Source organism: Zerene cesonia, chromosome 15, assembly GCF_012273895.1.
Source record: "Zerene cesonia ecotype Mississippi chromosome 15, Zerene_cesonia_1.1, whole genome shotgun sequence".
NCBI lineage: Eukaryota > Metazoa > Arthropoda > Insecta > Lepidoptera > Pieridae > Zerene > Zerene cesonia.
The window spans coordinates 9,380,848-9,401,570 of record NC_052116.1 but is presented as its reverse complement, the minus strand read 5'-3'; the positions used below and the strand labels follow the sequence as shown (position 1 = coordinate 9,401,570).

The 20,723-nt window shown below is 34.7% G+C and overlaps 2 protein-coding genes across 2 annotated transcripts in view; both read left to right on the top strand.

The window, feature by feature from the left end:
• LOC119832167 overlaps positions 1-7,863 on the top strand; it is a 32,318-nt gene extending 24,455 nt beyond the window's left edge. Inside the window, exon 2 of the mRNA XM_038355777.1 lies at positions 7,176-7,863. Within this exon, the coding sequence (XP_038211705.1) occupies positions 7,176-7,752 (577 nt within the window). The 3' untranslated portion in view covers positions 7,753-7,863. The remainder of the gene's footprint in view (positions 1-7,175) is intronic.
• Positions 7,864-11,098: 3,235 nt separating this feature from the next.
• Positions 11,099-20,723, top strand: part of LOC119832175 (alkyldihydroxyacetonephosphate synthase) — a 13,768-nt gene continuing 4,143 nt past the window's right edge. Inside the window, exons 1-5 of the mRNA XM_038355786.1 lie at positions 11,099-11,312; positions 14,939-15,025; positions 18,527-18,818; positions 19,531-19,716; positions 20,156-20,329. Coding sequence (XP_038211714.1) covers positions 11,140-11,312; positions 14,939-15,025; positions 18,527-18,818; positions 19,531-19,716; positions 20,156-20,329 — 912 coding nt within the window. The 5' untranslated portion in view covers positions 11,099-11,139. The remainder of the gene's footprint in view (positions 11,313-14,938; positions 15,026-18,526; positions 18,819-19,530; positions 19,717-20,155; positions 20,330-20,723) is intronic.

The following is a 20,723-nucleotide window of genomic DNA, read 5'->3' as shown; positions in this document are numbered from 1 at the left end:
TAGAACTTCTAACCATTCAAGTAGGTTATCATTCAGTTTTCTTTTAAAAGCATACACAAATCGTAATTGTAGAGATGAAACATCCAAAGCTATCTTGAGAGAATTCTATTATAAACAAAATGGATTACCACCTCATTTGAAATCAAAGTGAAGTCCCGTGTCTCCTAGTGGGGTATGGGGCAGATGATGTACATCTGTTTCACTGATCGATTTTCTTTATGGACAAGTAGGTGATCAGCATTCTGTGTCCTGGCAGACCGAGATATTTTTTTGCGTCCCCACTGGGAATCGAATCGAGGACCCCTCGGTTCTAAGCTCACGCGCTAACCACGTAGTACCAAGGAGAAGGTGTTTGAAATCAAAAAATAAAATAATAAAATATTTAATCCGATTATAGTAAACTAGCTACGCCCCGCGGTTTCACCCGCGTAAGTCCGTATCCCGTAGTCCCGAATATCGGGATAAAAAGTTGCCTATATGTTATTCCAGTTATCCAGCTGTCTACGTATCAAATTTAATTGCAATCGGTTCAGTAGTTTTTGCGTGAAAGAGCAACAATCACACACACATCCTTACAAACTTTCGCATTTATACTATTAGTAGGATAGGAAGTAGGATTAATAGGATACTATAGAACTATTAGAATTCTAGAACAGCATGTCAAAAATACAAGCAATAAGTAGATCAAATGCGACTGCATAGAGTATGTCTACAGTAAAACACTAAAAGTAATCAGTCATGTATTTTAAAAGTATGTGATGATATGAAGTGAAGCCTATTATATAAAACGATGACTAAACAAAATACAAATTTAATTTATTTGACAAGATGGTATTATAAGTGTCTTTTTAGTTATTAATTCTACCTATACTATTATAGATTAAATAGTAATGAATATTTGACACATTCCTCTAAACGCAGCAGGCTCGTGCGCGCACGCTCCAAATATCGCTGTAATTCAGTAATTAGTAATTATTATTATTAACAGCGAGGTAATGGCGTGTCGCCTGTCGCGTGAGTCGCCTTAATGTTAACGAGGCGCGTTTTTGTTTGGAGAAAAGCATTTTAGTGGCTTGCTGACTGCTAAACGGCTATTTCGTCTGTAACTCTTGGAGTTCGCTGTATTTTTTTTTTCTTTAATCAAATTTCTTTGTAACATTGTTCATTGTATTTAAATAAAAAGCCCAGTTCAATCCAGACTATAATCTAAACACTACTATAGTCTCTATACTAGTATTTGCTTCACGCCCCGGCTCCGTTCGGGAAGTTTTTTGGAGTAATTGAAACAATATAAACTATCCTATCTTTTAAGTTGGATTAAACTGCAGATGGTGTGCAAATTTCACGTTTTAAATAGTAGTAGGATGATACATACATATTGTTTAACTAGCTTTTATTTTTTATCTGCTAATAGGGACTGGAAGGCTCTATATTTTGAAAAAATATTTTTTAAACCCTCTTTAGATGTAGGTAACTAATAATCACAGATTATAATGTCGTGACAACTTCTCATAAACGCATGCGTGTGCAATAACTATAATTTTCTTTACTCAATACCTCTGTAATTTATTTATTATCTGTGACACAAAACTATTAACGAGATTTGTTTCTTTGACAATTAGTTAACATTTCTTTCATTCATTATAAATCAAATATTATAAGGTCTATGTTTACTGTTTTCATTTTTTTACTTCATAAAGCATACATAACTCTTTTCTTCTTTTTCCATACTCTCATCTTTATACGTAGAGAAAGGATTTAGATAATAATTAGTTTACTCGTTCTTACATTCTACGAACTTAAAATTTTCATATCTTCAATTTCTCTAACTATAATCACCCTTTTCCTGAATATAAAGTAACCATTAAACCATTGAAAATATTAGAACCATCCCCGTATTAATCTTCTTCCATACCAATTTGCCTTTTCAACAAATGAAAAATTGAGATGGTTTTCTATATAGTCAACGTGTATGTGTTTAAATAATATATGTATTGTATAGTAAAACATATGAATTTAATGTGTTTTAAAAACTAAAGATTGTTCACCCTACAAAGAGTGAATTCATATTATTCAGAGAGTTATAAACCAAGACAATTTATATGGATGTATAAATAAATCGTTTCCTAAACTGAATTTGGTATGCACGTTTCCTTTCTACACTATTAGACTTTTTGCAATAGCAGAAGATGATATATTACGTTGGAGATAAATTAAAACCGCACACTGCGACTAAGGCCGGATGTAATTTGTATGTAAGTATAATCTATTGGATGATGCACAACAAAAATTCCTCTGGGCTGTACGATAGAAAATGAAATTGTCTATTTTTGTATACGCAATATCTCTGCTGGACTACACATCACTACAGATCTTACAAAGTAACAAACATCTACATGAGAAATTGTCTTGTTAAGTAGTTGAATTGTTTTAATGAACTAGTACACATTCTAAAACAATATTGCATCCAATCACGGTTCTACTATCTATAGTATTACATCTGGTATAGTATTACATTATCTGCGGTATTAACGTGGTTCAATGCTTTAGAAAAAAAGTTTTGTATCTATGGCAGCGCGGGAAAAAAATCAAAATGGCGGGCGCATGTCAAAGCGCACGTTTACGAAACTGCATGCGACATTGCATAGCGCGCTGGGTGCGTTGACCCCGAGTTTTGACCCACGACTCGAGGTCATGCGGTCACAGATGTAAGGGCCCGCCTACACTGTCCTTAGGCCTAATTGACTGGTGAAAAATTTATGAATGTGTCTTTAGGAAATCTTCTATTCACAATATTGATATAAATCTTCAGTGTATGGGTTCGTTTACAGTCAAGTGTGTACACTTGAAGAAAATAATAATTTAATCGTTAGTTATTTATTATTTCAAATATGCTTTGTTTAACTATTAAAGAAATAAGCCTAAAGGTGCATAAGTGTTTTTAATAACCGCGGTAAAGCTACTCGCTAACTTGATGTGCACACAAGAACTGCCGCAGGCACAAACCATTTATTACAATATTATAATTCTCACAAAAAAAAACCAACCACTTGCCGGTGTAACGGTTGCCAATCCAAAAAAAGCATAGATAAAATATGAGAAAATTGTAACCTGTACATTTATAACTGACACGTTTTCATATATGGTAACATCAGCATGCAAAATAGGCCCCTATTATCGAACACGATTACATCTCGACGTAGTTTATCTTGAAAGATTTATCCGTCGCTTTACAAATAGAGAAAATGTGCGGATAGAAATAATTACCTGTGAGCTAGAAATGTAATTTATTGATAAAGCTCACTTCCTGTGACAGAGAATGCAAAAACAATCGCTGGTATGCTGGCAGTCTAATCTAGGCAGAAATACCAAATTTTATAAACTATAATAGTAGTATGTATATTGTTTTATTTTATGTAATATAGTAGGTAATAAATTACATAAAATAAAACAATATACATACTACATTCATGTACAGTATAGTATTATATTATCTGTGCGTGCACGTTTGGATTTAATATGCTCAGGTTAAGAATAAATTAAAAAGAAAACAAGATATTAATCTATAAACAGCATTAAAGTTTAATAACAAGAAATTATTTAAAGCTAAAGTGTTTCATAGCTGATAGGTCCGCTCACAATTAACTTTTTATTGTTATTATGGCAATTTGTAGAATCTATTCCGGAGTAATCGAGGTACAATTACATAAACATGTGTTAACCTGTCTGAGTGCTGGGAGTCTGAAGTATGTCGATATGTTAGTTTGTTGCAAGTAGTCTAAGTGGAAGTTAATAAATAACACTATTTATTGAAGTTTGTAGTTATTGTTGTTACGTCTTAATATAGTTGAAACTAATCTTAAGCATTGCACTTGAACCTTGTTAAAAGTTAAGTTCTTTAAAAGTAGATACCGTTTCATTAGAACGATATAATTGAATGCCCAATAGAATACCCTAGCTGCAAAGTGTTTAAATAGACAGATTGTTTATTTATGTTAGAACAGGGAACAGAGCTGTTGGTTCGGCTGATGGTAAGCGATCACCACCGCCCATAGAATTTGCAGAGGTGGGGCTTTAGCAACCTCTTTTAAGGGATAAGGGATAAGGATGACAGGAATGGAATGGGATGGGTGAGAAAAAGGAAACGGCTTTCCGGCTCGCCGACTTAACCCCGACCCAAAGGTACAGGAACATTTGCATGCTTTTTTTACTACTTTTTTATCTACCTATCCCGGCGCAAGCTGGCTCAATTCATGCTAAAGCGTGCTCGTCTACTGTCTCATTTAATAATACGTAAAACGTAAATAATAAGAAGCAGAAAACATTTCTCACAAATAGAGATTTACCTTTAGTTTTTAGTTAAAAATTATTTTTAACAAAAAACTAGACTGTCTTCAAATTGTCAGAACTAGACCGTATTTAAGTGAGACCACATTGTACGCACCAGCTTACAAATAAAAAAAGAATCAAAAAAATCGGTTCACCCCTTAAAGGACCCTTTTTTTGAGGTAACAAACACAAAAAAACTATACAGTCGAATTGATAACCTCCTCATTTCTTGAAGTCGGTTAAAGATAATAATTTTTAAATTTTAGTTTTATTTCATACTCACAACACTGAATGAAACACTCATGACTTTATTATGTACGTACATGTGATTTCGATATTTATTACGCCTGACCGGAGCATATCAGAAGCGAGTAAATCCGACATAGCCTAGATATAGGGAGTTACGAGTCTAGATAAACGCATATGGGTGATAACCTCAGTTGCTTTAGTGTCTTATTCTTCTAGTACTCTAGCTAGTCCATTTAAATGTTACAATAATATTTGATAGAGCGACTAATTCTCAAAAATTGGCCTGTACAACACTGATTCTTTTCCCAGAAAAAAGTCCATACATCAACTATGTGGCAGTTACTTCTATTTTTTATTATTGATATTAATATATAAATTGATAAAAAAACGTTGTCATTTTATTATTACCAAGTATCCATTTATTTAAAAACATTTATTTCGGCTTGTGTAAAATTACTTTTATTTCATCTACTGCGTGTGCAAAGAATGACAATGATATCATCATTAAGAAAACAATTTCCCATATTATGTTATTGAAAATCAAAGCTTATTTTCATAGATAGCTTGTTCAGACTCAAACCCATATAGGGACACACACAATGGCGTATTGTATGAAATCTCGAATCTTCTAGCTTCTCGACTGTTGACTTGTACCAAAGATAGTCATACTGTTAATAAACTGCTGCATTACATACGTATTCTTGTACGTACGGATGCATAGAGAAATGTTATGTTTGTTGTTTATATTATTGAAACATTTAATTTTTAGTTTTATAGCATTGAAATATCTCATTTATTGAAACATGTCATTTGAAACAATGTGTATAGAAAGAAAAGCGAAAGAAAGAGAGAAAATACATTTATTTGTAATAATAGAAAATAACAATAATATGTTATGAAAAGAAATACCTACATTAACCTAGTAAAATAGGTGATTCACTCAGTGTGTGAGAGCCCATTGAAGAAACTTCGACTCTCAACTGATTTTGTAGTGGACACCACAACGACCTCCTGACAGTGGCAGCTTACATATAAAAGGAAGAAAAAAAAATGTACAATGATATACATTTACATGTCGAATTTCATATTAATTATAAGATCTTAAATAATAAGGTAAAATTAGTCCGCATGTTTCTGTCTCAGTCTCCCTAGTCTCAGGCAGTTTGGCCTCTCCGTCGGAGTTTTTACATCGCCGCTTCAAAATGACACACTCAGTACAAAATAGTAATAAACATAAACATAATGAAATAAAGCTTAAGCATAAACAAATAAATGTAAGTGTAGGTATGTTATTACATAATCATTATATGTATCTACACTAATATTGTAGAGAACTAACTTTTGTATTTTTGTATGTTAGCAATGCTTTCACGCAAAAATTATTAGAAAGCTACCACATAAAAAGTAACATAGGCTATATATGTATGTACAACAGGCGAAGCCGGGGCGAACAGCTATATTATTCCAATATAAATCAAATATTTTTAAAGCTTCAGTCGGTTCCTTTATACATTCTCAACCATTAAACAACAACCACAGTCAAGTCGAAACAGCTATAACTTCATAGCTTGCTAATTGCTCGCAAGACATAAAACACAAGGCCCTATTTGTTCCGAGAGGTTCTACAGCCAAACAAACAAACTCGTGTCAATGGAACCCTCGCGTCGAAACCTGTTAGAGTTACTGGGCAAATGTTTACATTTTCATATCCAAGATGTCATGTTGAATGCAATTATTGTGTGGAATTTCGTATCGCTTACAGGGAACTTCTGTTATGTGAGTTATGTTGTTTATTACAGTGTAAAAAGTTGCCTATTAAGCGTATGCGTCTTCTACAATTGTGTATATAAGAGTATAATTTATTATAATAGGTTTAAAGGCTTTACCAATGTTGTAAAAAACTCAGTCATATAAATTGATTGGGGTCAGCCGCATCGAGGGAAGCCAGTCGCCACGCTGGTCTATTGTGTCCTGCTTTGAGATGAGACGAAAGCCCAAATATTCTGGTTGATATAATTGAAATCAAATTACGTACGTAAAACCATTGGGTCAATATACAATACTTATATCCGCCAAATCTTTCTGATTCTATTGGAGCAATAAAACTATGGTTTGCTTAACAAAATAAATAAGAGACTTAAAAAAATCCACTTGCATAGAATTGCTATAACGTTTCTTTGAAAGGCATATTAGGGGTGTTTTTATGTCCGTATCAGTATCGCTGACGTGATGTTCATGTCTTTGAAAACGAAACTGTTATAATATTTCATTATTATTATAAAAGACGTGAAATTTTTATTTGGGTAGCGAAAATGAACACTCAAATCATGTAGTTTGTAAGATATATTTTTATTAACACAAATACTTATATGAAAACAACGAAAACCGTCGATTTTTTGAGAAATTATAGAACGTTAACATTAAATCTAATGTATAAAATACTAAATTTGAAGAATAATCATTCTCCTTCAAATGTATTATATTAGATTAATATAAATAATAATATAACATACTATCTCTACATACCAATTCATTTTCAATGAACTCATGTCTCATATAAGGTTTTTAACATCACTAACCATATTCCTCTGTTACAGATCAGCAATCCTGCTACTCGCAGTAGCAGCTACATGTGCTGCGCCAGCATCCAACAACAACCTGACAGAAGACAAGAAGGAGCCGACCACGCACGAGCTCCTCAGCTCCTTGGGGCTCAAAAAGCTGAGAGTCCCCGCCGCCCACCACCGGAAGCGGCTAGCGGAACAGGGCAGGCGACACGGGACAGGCGACTCCCGGATGTACGTCATCAAATTGCCCCCAAACATGAATTACTATAGCAACATAGACCCCGCGCCAGCCGCAGCCAGAACTCTGCCGCTACAGATGACAAGCAACGGTAAACCAGCCAGAGTGTATCATTGGAACCTCCCGGTTCTCCATAAGCTTGCGAAGAACCGACCCCAAGCAAGGCTAAACGACGATAATATTGTAGACGTGGAGAGCACACCGACGTGGCCAAAAGGACACCCGAATTCCATAGAAGCGATGGCGTACTATGTGCCCGCGAAAAAGCCGTCTTTCAGGAAGTATTACTCTGGTAATGGAAAACCTAAATCGTTCTACGTCCTGGAGAAGAACAAGAGTGCCGTGGAGTATCACAAGCTGTTGCCGTAATCTTTCATAACGTTATCGTCAGACTTGTATTCAATGATCGCTTAAATATTGCTAATATTTGCAATTTTTGACGTTTGGCTAAATCGAACTATTCAAATATCCACCGAAAAATCAGTTTAAAAATTTTTTTAAAGATCAAAATTACACTTTAATATTTTTTAATTAAAATTAATTCATAATTACATAATTTCACACGTTTGTTATGAAATTAAAAAATAACACTTGTTTCAAAACTCAATTGAGTTTATAAATGTTTTGTTATCTACAATGCATTTTTAAATTTATCTTAATTTACGTCGTATATTTTTATTAATAGGTGATGTAAACATATTCGCCAAATAGGCAACGGTTCATTGCCATACAGCTTTGTTTAATATAATTTTTTTAAGATGTTGGGACATGCATTTAACTGTCACAGATTATAACAGCTGGGCTTTATAAAGCTAGTTTCCTGACAATTTTGTAAATAATCGCTATCATAGATGTAGGTAACATAGGTGCTTCAAAATAATAAGTGAAGACTGCGATACGAATTTAAATTATTATCAAATACTTAGCATAAGAAATGACTCGACATGTAACACTATAATTAAGCTCGCATGCATCGTATGCTGCCTATTCACTCATAGACAATGTTATTAAAAATGTAACCAAAAAGGTCGAATAATTTTGTTTTTTTTTTGTAATCGCTCCGTTAAGATATTTAAACATTTTTTTATTTCATTGAGTTTTCTTGCAGCTGAAGTATTTGCATTTAAACTATGTAATGGTTGATTAAGGGCGATAAATTTACATAATATTGTGCAGAATGCTATTTGAAATAATCAGTAACTAGCTGTGACCCGCGGTTGAAACCGCGTAAGTCCGTATCCCGTAGGAATATCGGTATAAAAAGTGCCTGTGTTATTTCAGTTGTCCAGCTATCTACGAAGCGAATAGTATTATTATTCACCAATAGATGTCAGGAAAAAAAAACACGAATAAAACACGAATATGACATTATTTCAGTTGTCCAGCTGTCTACGAAGCAAAATAGTATTACTATTCACCAATAGATGTCAGGGAAAAAAAAACACGAATAAAACACGAATATGACATTTTCTAAAAAAAATTCCTAGCTAGATCGATTTATCGCCCTCGAAAACCCCTATATACTAAATTTCATGAAAATCGTTGGAGCCGATTCCGAGATCCCAATTATATATATATATATATATATATATATACAAGAATTGCTCGTTTAAAGGTATAAGATAAATAATAAGTGAACGAAGGTCATAAATCAACATGAGAGCTATTACTAGCAACACTTATTATAATTTATATGAAATAATTTATAATCAATATCCTATTTAGGGTCGAACAACTTTATGCTTTAGATATAATAATGTAGGCATTATAATTAGCTTCTATGTGTAATTATATTTTGTACAACATTTAAATGTAGATAATAAATTATCAAAATTATACAATTGATTTTATTTCAAGTCACAACCTTAGATTTAATTTCTTCCCCACTTCCCCTATAACTTATAATCATGGCGATATTTATTCTATAATAATTTCAAGCTGAAGAGTTTATTTGTGTGTTTGAACGCTCTTATCTCAGGAACTGCTCTACCGAAAAATTCTCTCGACGTTATTACATTTATATATAAGTCTCACGAGTGAAATCGGGGCAGACCGCTAATGTAATATATACTCACAAACAAAGTAAATCCTTGCTCTATAATAGAGTATTTTGTAAAAAGCTCTACTCGTGAGATATTGTTATACTTTACAATGTGTATAAGCAATGTTTATTCAAATATATGTATAAGTTAATGGTTATAAGAAATAGTTTTTGTCGTAAAAATTAAATAAAACTAAGCTCTTACGAACAAAAGAACTCCTAGTGAGTAATAGTTATATTATCTGTGGTAATTGGCGGTAAAGTTTGAAGTTTTAACTGTATCATTAAAATGATACGTATCTCAACAAGTAACTATATTTTCACATCCGTATCTCTAAAGTGTAAACCTATTTAGAAAAATACAAAGAAGAATGGAGCTCTATAGAAAATAAACGATAAACAAGTGATATATATCACCAGATTAATACACATATACTTGTTATAATACGCGTCACAAAAAAATCTAGTATATACAATACTTATTTGAAAAACCTGTCAAACACACTCTAATTATAGTATCAACTAAATTATCTGTCTGAAATTATTGTACTGTCCCCGATTATATATATATGGTTCTAGTTCGAATTACATGTGTCCGTTTAAAAGTGGACCAAAATGGAGTCGATATCATACTAACATATATATTTATTTATTTATTTATTTATTTATTTATAAAAAATCACTTGCCATAACAGGACAAGCCCAATGCGACAATGATACAAAAAAACAAAAAATAATTTTACAACAAACTTAACTAACTTTAAAACTATATAGGTGAAGCGTATTAAAAATAATTACACTTTTAATTTTAAGACTGTTATTAAGTTAATTAGAATTTAGTTAACTAGCCTAAACGACGTTCAATTAATTTTTAATTACGAAAGTAGCAAATGAGCTGAAAGGACTACAATTTCACATTTAATTAATATATAACGTTATTAGGTCTGCTTCATTCAGTGCAGGCCTTTTAATTTGCATACTCCAGTGCAATATGCATTTGAACTGTATTTAAAATTAATGGCTGCATGTAAATTGACTCATTTAAGCAAATGCCCGCATTTTGTGTCTTAATCTGCTGCAAAATGGACATTAATGCAAATGAAGAAAATAGTAATAGATAGAGAATCTGACAAAAGTTACTGTTATACTAATATCTGATGAATGTCAGTTCGTAATGCTTGTAAATATTAATAACGTAACATAAAAAAAATTCTGCTTTTTTACTATTTATATAAAGTTAAGCGCTTTTTTATTTTTTAAGGGTAGAGGGATTCAATTAGGTTAAACTATGGTGTGAAATATGCTTTTTTATCCCATGTCAACCCGGACGCAGCCGGGTCAAGCTCCTAGATATATTAAGCACTCAACAAAGAGTTAAATAGTTAAATATTTAATTTTAAACAAAGTTGTCTATGTAATATTAAAAATATATTTTATTACTATATCCATACCATACACAACATACACATTTTCATTGCTGCTGCCATCTGTTGAACATTTAGTAAAACTTATCAATTAGGTTTGTATTTATGTAAACTTGTGTCAATAGATGTCACTATTATCAAATTAATAACTTTCCACCAATAGATGTCGCTTAATTAAAATCGTTCACGTTATCGACGTTAGAGCCGCACATGCGCGGCGGACTGCGCGATTTATAAAATTCAGACCAAATGTTATCCGACTCAAATCTATAATCGTCGCGTTTCGTGATAATGTCAGATGTGCACAAAACAAATAAAAATATGTCTGAAAATGTGAGTTTCATGAGGACGACAACAGACCGAGTGAGCAGTGATAAAAATAAAAGTGTGTCTAAGAATGATGCTGATAAGAGGAACACTTATGAGACCGCTATTAAAGTAAAGAGTGTTATTCCCAGGAAAAGGTGAGAGAATCCTGCAGTAAAAATATTTACAGGCATTAATGGCACAGTTATGTCATTTTGCACAGAATTAGGAAGTAGGCGTCAATTAATTACAAGCCAGCGGCCGGTGTCCCGCTCCAGTTTTCTGGATATAATTAACGAGGCGTGCAACTAAAAATATCTACAATATAATAGAAGCGTAACACCCATCAATACTTAAAGTTAAACAATTAGCGAACAAATTTAAGAACACCTTGCATGGAACACAAGAAATTTGAGAAACCTTTGATAAACATTTACAAAAAATTCGTGTATCTATTTTTCTATGCGAAATATATTCTGCAATCATTAATTAGATTTTGTATAGATATAAATCTAATTTGTAACATAGGATAAAGAGCTTGTCCCTTCTGTACCACGTAGGTATTATCGTGATTAGGAATATAAAGTAAATCATGTAAGCAATTTGTATTTTATTTATTCATTCATCTTATTAACAATGTTACACTACACATAGTTACATGCGTCTCTAGCAACCACATGTAAACTCAGGACTTTTCTAGAGTCGTTTATTGATTTTTAATCAAATTAATAAAAATAATGATTACTAAACGCAAGTGGTACATATCTCAGAATATCGACAGAATTTTAAATCGCAATATAGCTCAAAGATTTTAAAGTGTTTTAAAAACGGAAATGATACAATTTTTTAAAAGTATCGTTGTTGTTGTTTTTTTTTTGAATAATAAATTATTCCAATAATTTGTAATCGTAATATTTTTAATTATTGCTCAGGCACAGAAACGCGTGGCCGGGTATTCTAGTAGCTTTTAAGCACTAAGGGATCGCGTACATCATCCAATGGGGAAATGATTTTCGAAACCGGTCCAGTAGTTCGTGAGATTCGCGCGTTGAAACAGACATGAAACCTTTTTAGATTTATATTGTACTAGCTGCGTCCCGCGGTTTCACCCGCGCAAGTACGTATCCCGTAGGAATATCAGGATAAAAAATTGCCTATATGTTATTCCAGTTGTCCAGCTGTCTACGTGCCAAATTTCATTGCAATCGGTTCAGTAGTTTTTGCGTGAAAGAGAAACAGACACACACACATCCTTACAAACTTTCGCATTTATAATACTAGCTGTGCCCCGCGGTTTCACCCGCGTAAGTCCGTATCCCGTAGGAATATTGGGATAAAAAGTTGCCTATATATTATTCCATTTGTTCAGCTGTCTACGTGCCAAATTTCATTGCAATTGGTTCAGTAGTTTTTGCGTGAAAGAGCAACAAACACACACACATCCTTACAAACAACAAACTACAAACAAAACTTTCGCATTTATAATATTAGTAGGAAGTAGGATTATTATAGAAATATCTGATGTCTTTATTCTAGTATTATTGTATAAAAACACGTAATTAAAATTAATTTAAAAATACACGCCCGACCCCTTTGCAACAATGTCTTACATGTAGTTTTTTAAATTTGACATATTGTATTGAACTTGTCTAGATCCTTTCATATGATACCTATATTGAGGGAGTTACGAAAAGATATTCAATCCGACATTTTGTGGCGGCCGCTATCCTTGACCGATTTTCATCAGACATTTAGCCGTTTGTGTGGCTTTCAAATGAAACAAACCGCATCGATATATGTCCATCCGTTTGGGAGCTATGATGAGCTACGATGCCACAAACAGACACACATATAACGACGTATAACTTATAACACCCCTGTTTTTGCGTCGGGAGTTAAAAATAGACATCCGTAATAATTGTTCTACATAATATATACATATTATGTAGAACATTATTATATCAATAAAACGTATCACTCGTCGGTTTGTTTGTGAACGCTCTCCGGCGTTTATTTTAATTTTAAATAATACTGACTACGTCTATAGAACAATGCCAGTAAATATTTACAAAACATTGGCCACATCTATCATCTATGCCTCTTATATGATGTCAATTCTATTCTTCAAGTGTAACTACCTATTTTTATATCGTATGTCTACGCATTATTTATATGTAGATGAATTAGCTTAGGTAACGTTGTTGAACGAGCCCGAGCTACATATGCCATGTTGTTAGCAGTTCGGGACGTTATGTAAGGGCTGCCACTGTAGTCCAGTCAAAATGACTAATAGATAGAGCTAGCCTTGCAATAAGTCCAATTTCCTACAAAAATCTCTGGAATGGCGGGTCGTAGCTAAAAAAATATTAGAACATAGGAAATTTAATGGCCTACAACTTTTATTTAAACTATTTTTACGATAAATTGAAACTGTTCTTTTTTACCTTTGACCTCTTATAACTTTTTTAGCAAGCATGGCATCGCCCGGGACTTTTCATACAGTATTTGTATTTGTATATTACAGGTTTATACCAAATTTCAACTCTATGCGCATTATTGCAACCTGCCATTTTAATTTGACTGGACTATTGTACTACTGTATTCTTAACTTACAGTTGTAATATACAAAACAATTTGTCATATGTCATTAAAATTTATCAAATTTAATTGAATTAAATAAAATTAAATATTTATCGCAAGGCGCGGTAAAAGTTTTAAGCATTTCCAACATACACTGGTCGTTATCGGCCGGCTATCTTATCGTTTAGTCACCTATATTCTAAAACTTGGTTGCTAATGGGCTCACGGTATTATATTTTTAGGAAATATTTGTAATGTAGACACACCTTTTAACGGAATATTGCATTCGTTAAAAATGTATATGTATGTACAGTTGTGGCTCAGCAGCTCAAACTGAAATCGAGGAAAGCGGCATGTATGTCCAAGGATTAAAAGTTCGACGATACGTTGTTGATTTGGCCAAGTACGATACGTTTTTGGTGGTAGAGTATGTCCTTTGGCCTCGTGGAAGTCGCTAAGAGGGAACAAGAATTGGCATATAAAAAATACAATACGTATACATTTATAAAGTTGTATTATAAATGCGATAGTTTGTGTGTTTGAATGGATGTATGTTTAACTAGCACGTCTTATTACTGAGCAGATTTGAATGAAACTTGGAAAGGTTGTAGTTTATGTACCAGACAACGCACACTGGTGAAACCGCGGGGCGTAGACACATTCGTTATATAAAGTAGGCACTATTTAAATAGCTAATAGTAATGATTTTTTTGTTTAATAGCGTTAAAAAGTAAAAATATTTAAAGAATAGGAAATATTCGATGACATGTCGGGATTCGAACCCACCGTTTGCTTTACCGTAACAACACCTGGTCTCCCAGCCAATCAAGATCTTTTTATGCTAGAGCGGGCAACTGAGCTGGTGGTTCGGCTGATGGTAAGCGATCACCACCGCCCATGAACACTTGCAGAGAAAGGGCCGCTGCAAAAGCGTTTCCTGCTTTTATAAGGGTAGGGTTAAGGAGGAGTTCAGCGAAGGGAATGGACTTGCAAGGGAGAGGATAAGGATACGCCGTCGCCGGTATGATATGATATATCTCAGTAATGGAATTTCTTCTATTCTTCAAGTTTCAGACGAGTATACCTGCAGACCGACCCACGCAATCTATTAAGACAATTAGAAACCCGGTTTGCCATCCCGCCTGATGATGGACTTTTTTTCTGTTTTCATACCTAAATAAGAGCATTTTACTAATTGTTTCAGACAGGATCTACTGAAATGGTACGGATGGGGCTACAAGGACTCCAAGTTTCAGCTGATCGACGACGTGGCCACGTTCACGGGGAATCGGTGAGACTTTAACCAATTCTATGATTAAATACTATTTTTTTGTATATAACATTACATGTAGGTTGCTGTAGGTTGTAGTAGGTTAATATTTTTTTGTATGTAACATTACATGTAGGTTGCTGTTCACGGGGAATCGTTGAGACTACATTCAATTCTATGATTAAATACGTTATATTTCTTATTATGTAGTTATTTTTCGTATCTAACATTACATATAGGTTGCTGTGTTCCGTGTATAATAAAACTAACTTCTCGCCCGCGGCTTCGTCCGCCTAGTCTAAGGAAAATATGCAAAGTATGGAATTTTCCGCGTATACCGTCCGTTCCCTTCTTTAATGGGTCTCAAATTATATTTTTACCAAATTTCATGCATATCGGTGCTGTGGTTTAGGCGCAAAGGAGAGACAGACAAATGTTGACAATATTTATAAAGATTAATTTTCTGTTGCGAATTATAATTATTATTATCTGTAAATTAAAATGAATATGGCAATGTTGCTTATTATTTCCGGCCCTTTCCTTTTCTATTGCGCTCATATCCCGATGACAGAAATTGATTTAAACATTTTTTTTTACCTAGACCCTATCTACGTTTGTTATGTTTTGAAGCATCAAACATACATACTTTCGCATTTATTTACATATCTGTTATGAATGTGTGATCGGTCGCGGTGGGCACACGTGTTCGCGAAACGGATGCGCCAATTGAGAGCAACCCACGGCTCAGCTGACTAGTCTCAGTCGGTTGATACGGGAAATCTGGACTTTCTTATTGTACTTTATATTTCTGTATTTACTAAGTACCCTAGATTTAAGTTGCTTTTTATCCCACTTCACCAATAAGAGGGTGATGTGTTTAAGTAATTCTTAGATTCTGTCTAAAGGTTTAGGTATAGATTTGGTTTTTTATAAATTTTTATTACATTAAATGTGCGTTTTTTTGTTTAGCTGTAAGTACAATGAATGATTCTGAATAAAATACATTAATTAATAAATAGGCGAAGGAAAAAATTCAGCATTGTGCCACAGAATAATATGACTGTGCGTTTGTTTTTAATTCAATAATACTTTAAACTTCGTTAGGTAATGGATTGCCTTCCAAATCTACTCCTTTTAGAGTTTAATCTTTCTATTTACGTTTTTTAATATTTCCTTGGAGCCTGGGAAAAAGGAAGCCATGTTATCGATTACAATATTGTTATAATAACTCACACCCCAAAATTATTAATTAATTAGGATATACTCTTATCGATTACGCTTTAATTTAGGTTGAAATTAGATATCGTCTTAATACAATTGCTCGATGATAAAAATATTTAAAGTGTGCCCATAGAAGAGTCCCGCCGATTTCTAGGTTCTCGAACTATCTTCGTACCTACATACTCATCAGATCCTGACTTGATGTCCACGGTACCACTCAGGGAGCTTAGCCTTGGGAAAAGTAAAAATTTCTGTAGCTTTGTCAATAAAAGAAGAGTTAAAAAAACCCATATAGACTTTGAACCTTCTCACTACGCTTTCGAAGTCGGTGAAAAGAAATGATATTCTTGTGGCGTAGGTACCTAATATCATATGAATACAAAAAGTCATGCTGTTGTTTTACAGGCCGCCTAAATAATTCATTTCGATAAGATTTGGTAATGCGATAGATTATTTTAAGTGAGGTGTAATTTAGTTTTAATCTTATGACTAGCTTTCCGCCCGCGGCTGTGCACGCGTAGTCAATGGAAAAGGAACATCCAGGGTTATCCCGGGTCACGATCCCGTGGGATTTTTGGGACATAAATTCTATTATATCATATCCTACGTCCTCTCGCGGGTCTCAAACTATCTCCGTACCTAATTTCGTTAATAAGATTAGCGCGTTTCAGCAAACAGACAGACAAACTCTTTTTTTCTCTATTGGCTCTATTTTAAATTAGTATGTATATATGATGAACCATATGCTATTATCCCTTACGTTATATGCGCTGCCCGCTTATTAGGAGTTAAGGATAAAAATGGACTGGAAAGGGTGAGAAAAAGGATACGGGCTTCCGAACTTCCCCAATCACCGATCGAAAAACAATAGTCTGCTACGATTTGACGGCGATCTTCTGTGGGGGTGTGGCACTTTCCCCGGTGCGGGCTGGCCCATTTCTCGCCGAATGTGCTCGCCTCCCACATACAATATGGATAATTAGTAGGATATGTGATATTAAAACGCATTTAATTTTGTTTGCATAAAAACAAGGCCACAAAACGTTGTGGCGTTTAATAAAGAACACGTGCAGAGTATAGAAGTTTTTCTTGCTTTTTTTTTTTACAAACAAGGTCATGTTTCGCCTTCCAAGTTCTAAGAGGGAACTATCCACGAGCACTCCAGAATAATCTAGATTTCCCATAATAGTATCACGATCATTTGCCTATTTTTAGCATCAGATCGACATAAGACTCCTTCCTACAGGAGCTTAGTGCCTCATAGCATCCAAATAGAACTTGGATACACCGCCATCGTCACGATGTTTTCCTTCACCCATTTTAGCAGTGGTCATTTAATTGAATCCAGGATAAAATTGTATTTTACTAGACTAGACTAGACTCTAGATCAACGCCAAATTCACTTTACTTTAATATGCGAATACACAACCAATATTAATTGAACCCCACACAAATGTAATGGCCTTTTTCGTCAATATGACCTGGTCTTCGTCAATATAGTTCATGTTATATTATCTCTGTTTGCATCTAGAACGCAAGCAACAACGCCCTTGAATGATTAATAATTGAAACGCATATAGCGACTTGCGAAGACAACGTAGCTAGGTACGTAGGTACGCCATGCGAGCACGTTTCGTGGACAAGCTAAATATCTAGGAATCACAAAGCCTGTCCGTCAATGGCTAACACAAATAGTGTCGAGTGTCTGTGTGTTTGAGCGCGAAGGTTTCACCTCCACCTCTGTCTAAGTAGGTACGTGCACGAAGCGCATTACAAATCAATAGTGTAATATGATATATGGGTAATGTTCCATAATTTTAATGAGTAGAAGTAGGAACTCAGCCTATATAAAATGTCCTAAAAATGCACGTGTATGTGCAAACAGTCCGAATGGTTTATACCACTTTAATTATTAAAGTAAAATCAACTCTCGATTATTTTAAAACTGCTCGTCCAAACTTTTTCAGACACTAAATATTTATTACAATATGTGAAATGATTTGTGTGCTTTTTTTTTGGTTTCGTAACCTCAGAACTTCCGACTGGGTGGACCGATTTTGATGATTCTTTTTTTTTATTTGAAAGTTCTATTATAATTGTCTGTGTACATTTTTAATTCACAGATAAGCACCATCAAGTGACATGACATGTGTAACATGCATTTGAAATTTCAACATTATTTAAACTGCCTAGATTCAGTGCCAGACTAAGACATACTAACCATCACCAGGGATCAAACTCGAACGGTTCGGTACTATGTTTATAAGCACTGTACCTGCTACAGTATCTTCAAATTTTCAGATACCTCATCGGCGGCAAAACCCTCCCCCACTTCGTGTCATGGGTGAAGGAGAAATTCGATGTGGACATATCGAAACCACCCAAAATACCTGCCGTGCCCACTGCGTACCCCGTGAGCCGGTTGCCAGCTGCGATACGGGAGGAACTGGAGGCGATAGCCCTGGTCAGCGTCGAGGGTCTGGACAGACTGATGCGGGCCCATGGGCAGACGCTCAATGACATGACCAAGTTGAGATCCAACTCGTTCAAGAGGATACCTGATGCTGTGATATGGCCGCAGAACCATGAACAGGTATTTATAAGTGACTAGAATTAGTTGTGGATAAAAATTAAGTGTTTATTATGTCACATTATTGGAATGTAGTGATTTTATTTATTTTTATTTAGCTTTTATTTTTGTGATGTTGAATATGGCTGAGCTTAAATAATTTTGTGTCTAAGTTTATAACAATAAAAATTAATTTTTTATTGCTCCAATGCTAAAAAAACTAAATGTAATTAGTAATATTTTTTTGCTGCACGTAATAATAACAGTGTTTTAATTTTTTCTGAATTATATTTATAGGCATTATTATATAGGCATTATTATATTAATATATTTTGGTGCTATATGTTAAAATATCATTTTTTGTTCGCTATTGGGTAAATAATCATAAAAAATAGTAGAACGTCGTCATGGGCCATAATTCCACTTACAATTAAAAATAACGAGCTGTCCGCCCCGGATTCACCCATGGTATGGGTCTCTGCGAATGCGCTGCCTCCTTTTAAGGGGAAAGGGATAAGGAAAGGATTGACGACTGGAAAGAAGGAATACCCAGTCGTAGGGTGAGGAAAAAGAAACGGGCCTCTGGATCCCCCACTCATCGTATGAAACATAGTATTATGCTTTTATTTCACGAGCTGGTGCAATTCGTGCCGTTGCGTGCTTGTCTCCCACATTAAAATTATTTCCCATCTTGCACGTGCTGCAGGAAATAACCAAATCATCCTAACCTAACCAGGTGGTGCAAATAGTGCAGTGCGCGAATCAGCACAAGTTCGTTCTGATCCCGTACGGGGGCGGCACCTCCGTGTCGGGCTCCGTCACGTGCCCGGAGCACGAGGCGCGACCGATAGTGGCCCTCGACACCAGCGACATGAATTCGATCCTCTGGCTGGACAGAGAGCAGCTGCTGGCCAGAGTGCAGGTGAGTCTGTGGTGGTGGGAACCCATCGCCAGAAAACCCATGCATACTGGGTGTGTTACGTTTTAGTTCAAATTGCATCATAGTTTTGTATATATCCGTGGGGGATTCATTACACACTCCTTCCCAAACCACAGTTTATTTCTTTTCTACTTTTTGCAATTCTTTAACATAATTTTTTGGGGATTTAAAAAAAACTATAGTGCCTCGGATGATATGTTGTTTTTGTTTCGTATTCTAAATAATTTAACAGTCTATAGACTATTGAATTGATAAGTTTAATCATAAACTCAGTTGATATAGTAGTAAAACGATGTATAGAAAAAATCGTACATATTTTATCTATTCGTATCATTTCAAAAGAGTTTTCCAAAAGAGCTCAAATTGAACCGAAAACTACCTGAACCTAAGTGAAACATTAATGGTGGTGGGGTGGTACCAGGCGGGCATAGTGGGCCAGGATCTAGAGAGAGAGATGCGCGCGCGCGGCTACACGGTGGGGCACGAGCCGGACTCGTACGAGTTCTCCACCCTCGGCGGCTGGGTGGCCACCAGGGCGAGCGGCATGAAGAAGAACACGTACGGCAACATCGAGGATCTCATCGTGCAGACTAAGGTAAGGGGGGTTTGTGGGGAAATTTTTGAAATTATAGCTCATTTCATTTTAATGTAGCGAAAGATAGCCTATCTCTGTCGGATTTTAATGTTAAAATATAAAAAAAAAACTTGAATTAGTCTATCTCTATCATAACTTACTGATAATGTTTTCCTTTAAATCTAGAATCTAACCTAGATGAATAGAAAACTAAGGCTTTATTCTATTTTGTTTTTGGTTACTTTGGTAGGATTTGTCTACTTCATAGTGGTTACTTGCATGTCAAATTTCAGTAGTTATTTGTTAGTACTGTTGGTAGGTCAGTCAGTTGGTGGCCTTTGCATTATACTTAGTCTGGCCATAAATACTGTTACACTTAATTATAAAAAAATATTACATTTGAATTTCGAATCTG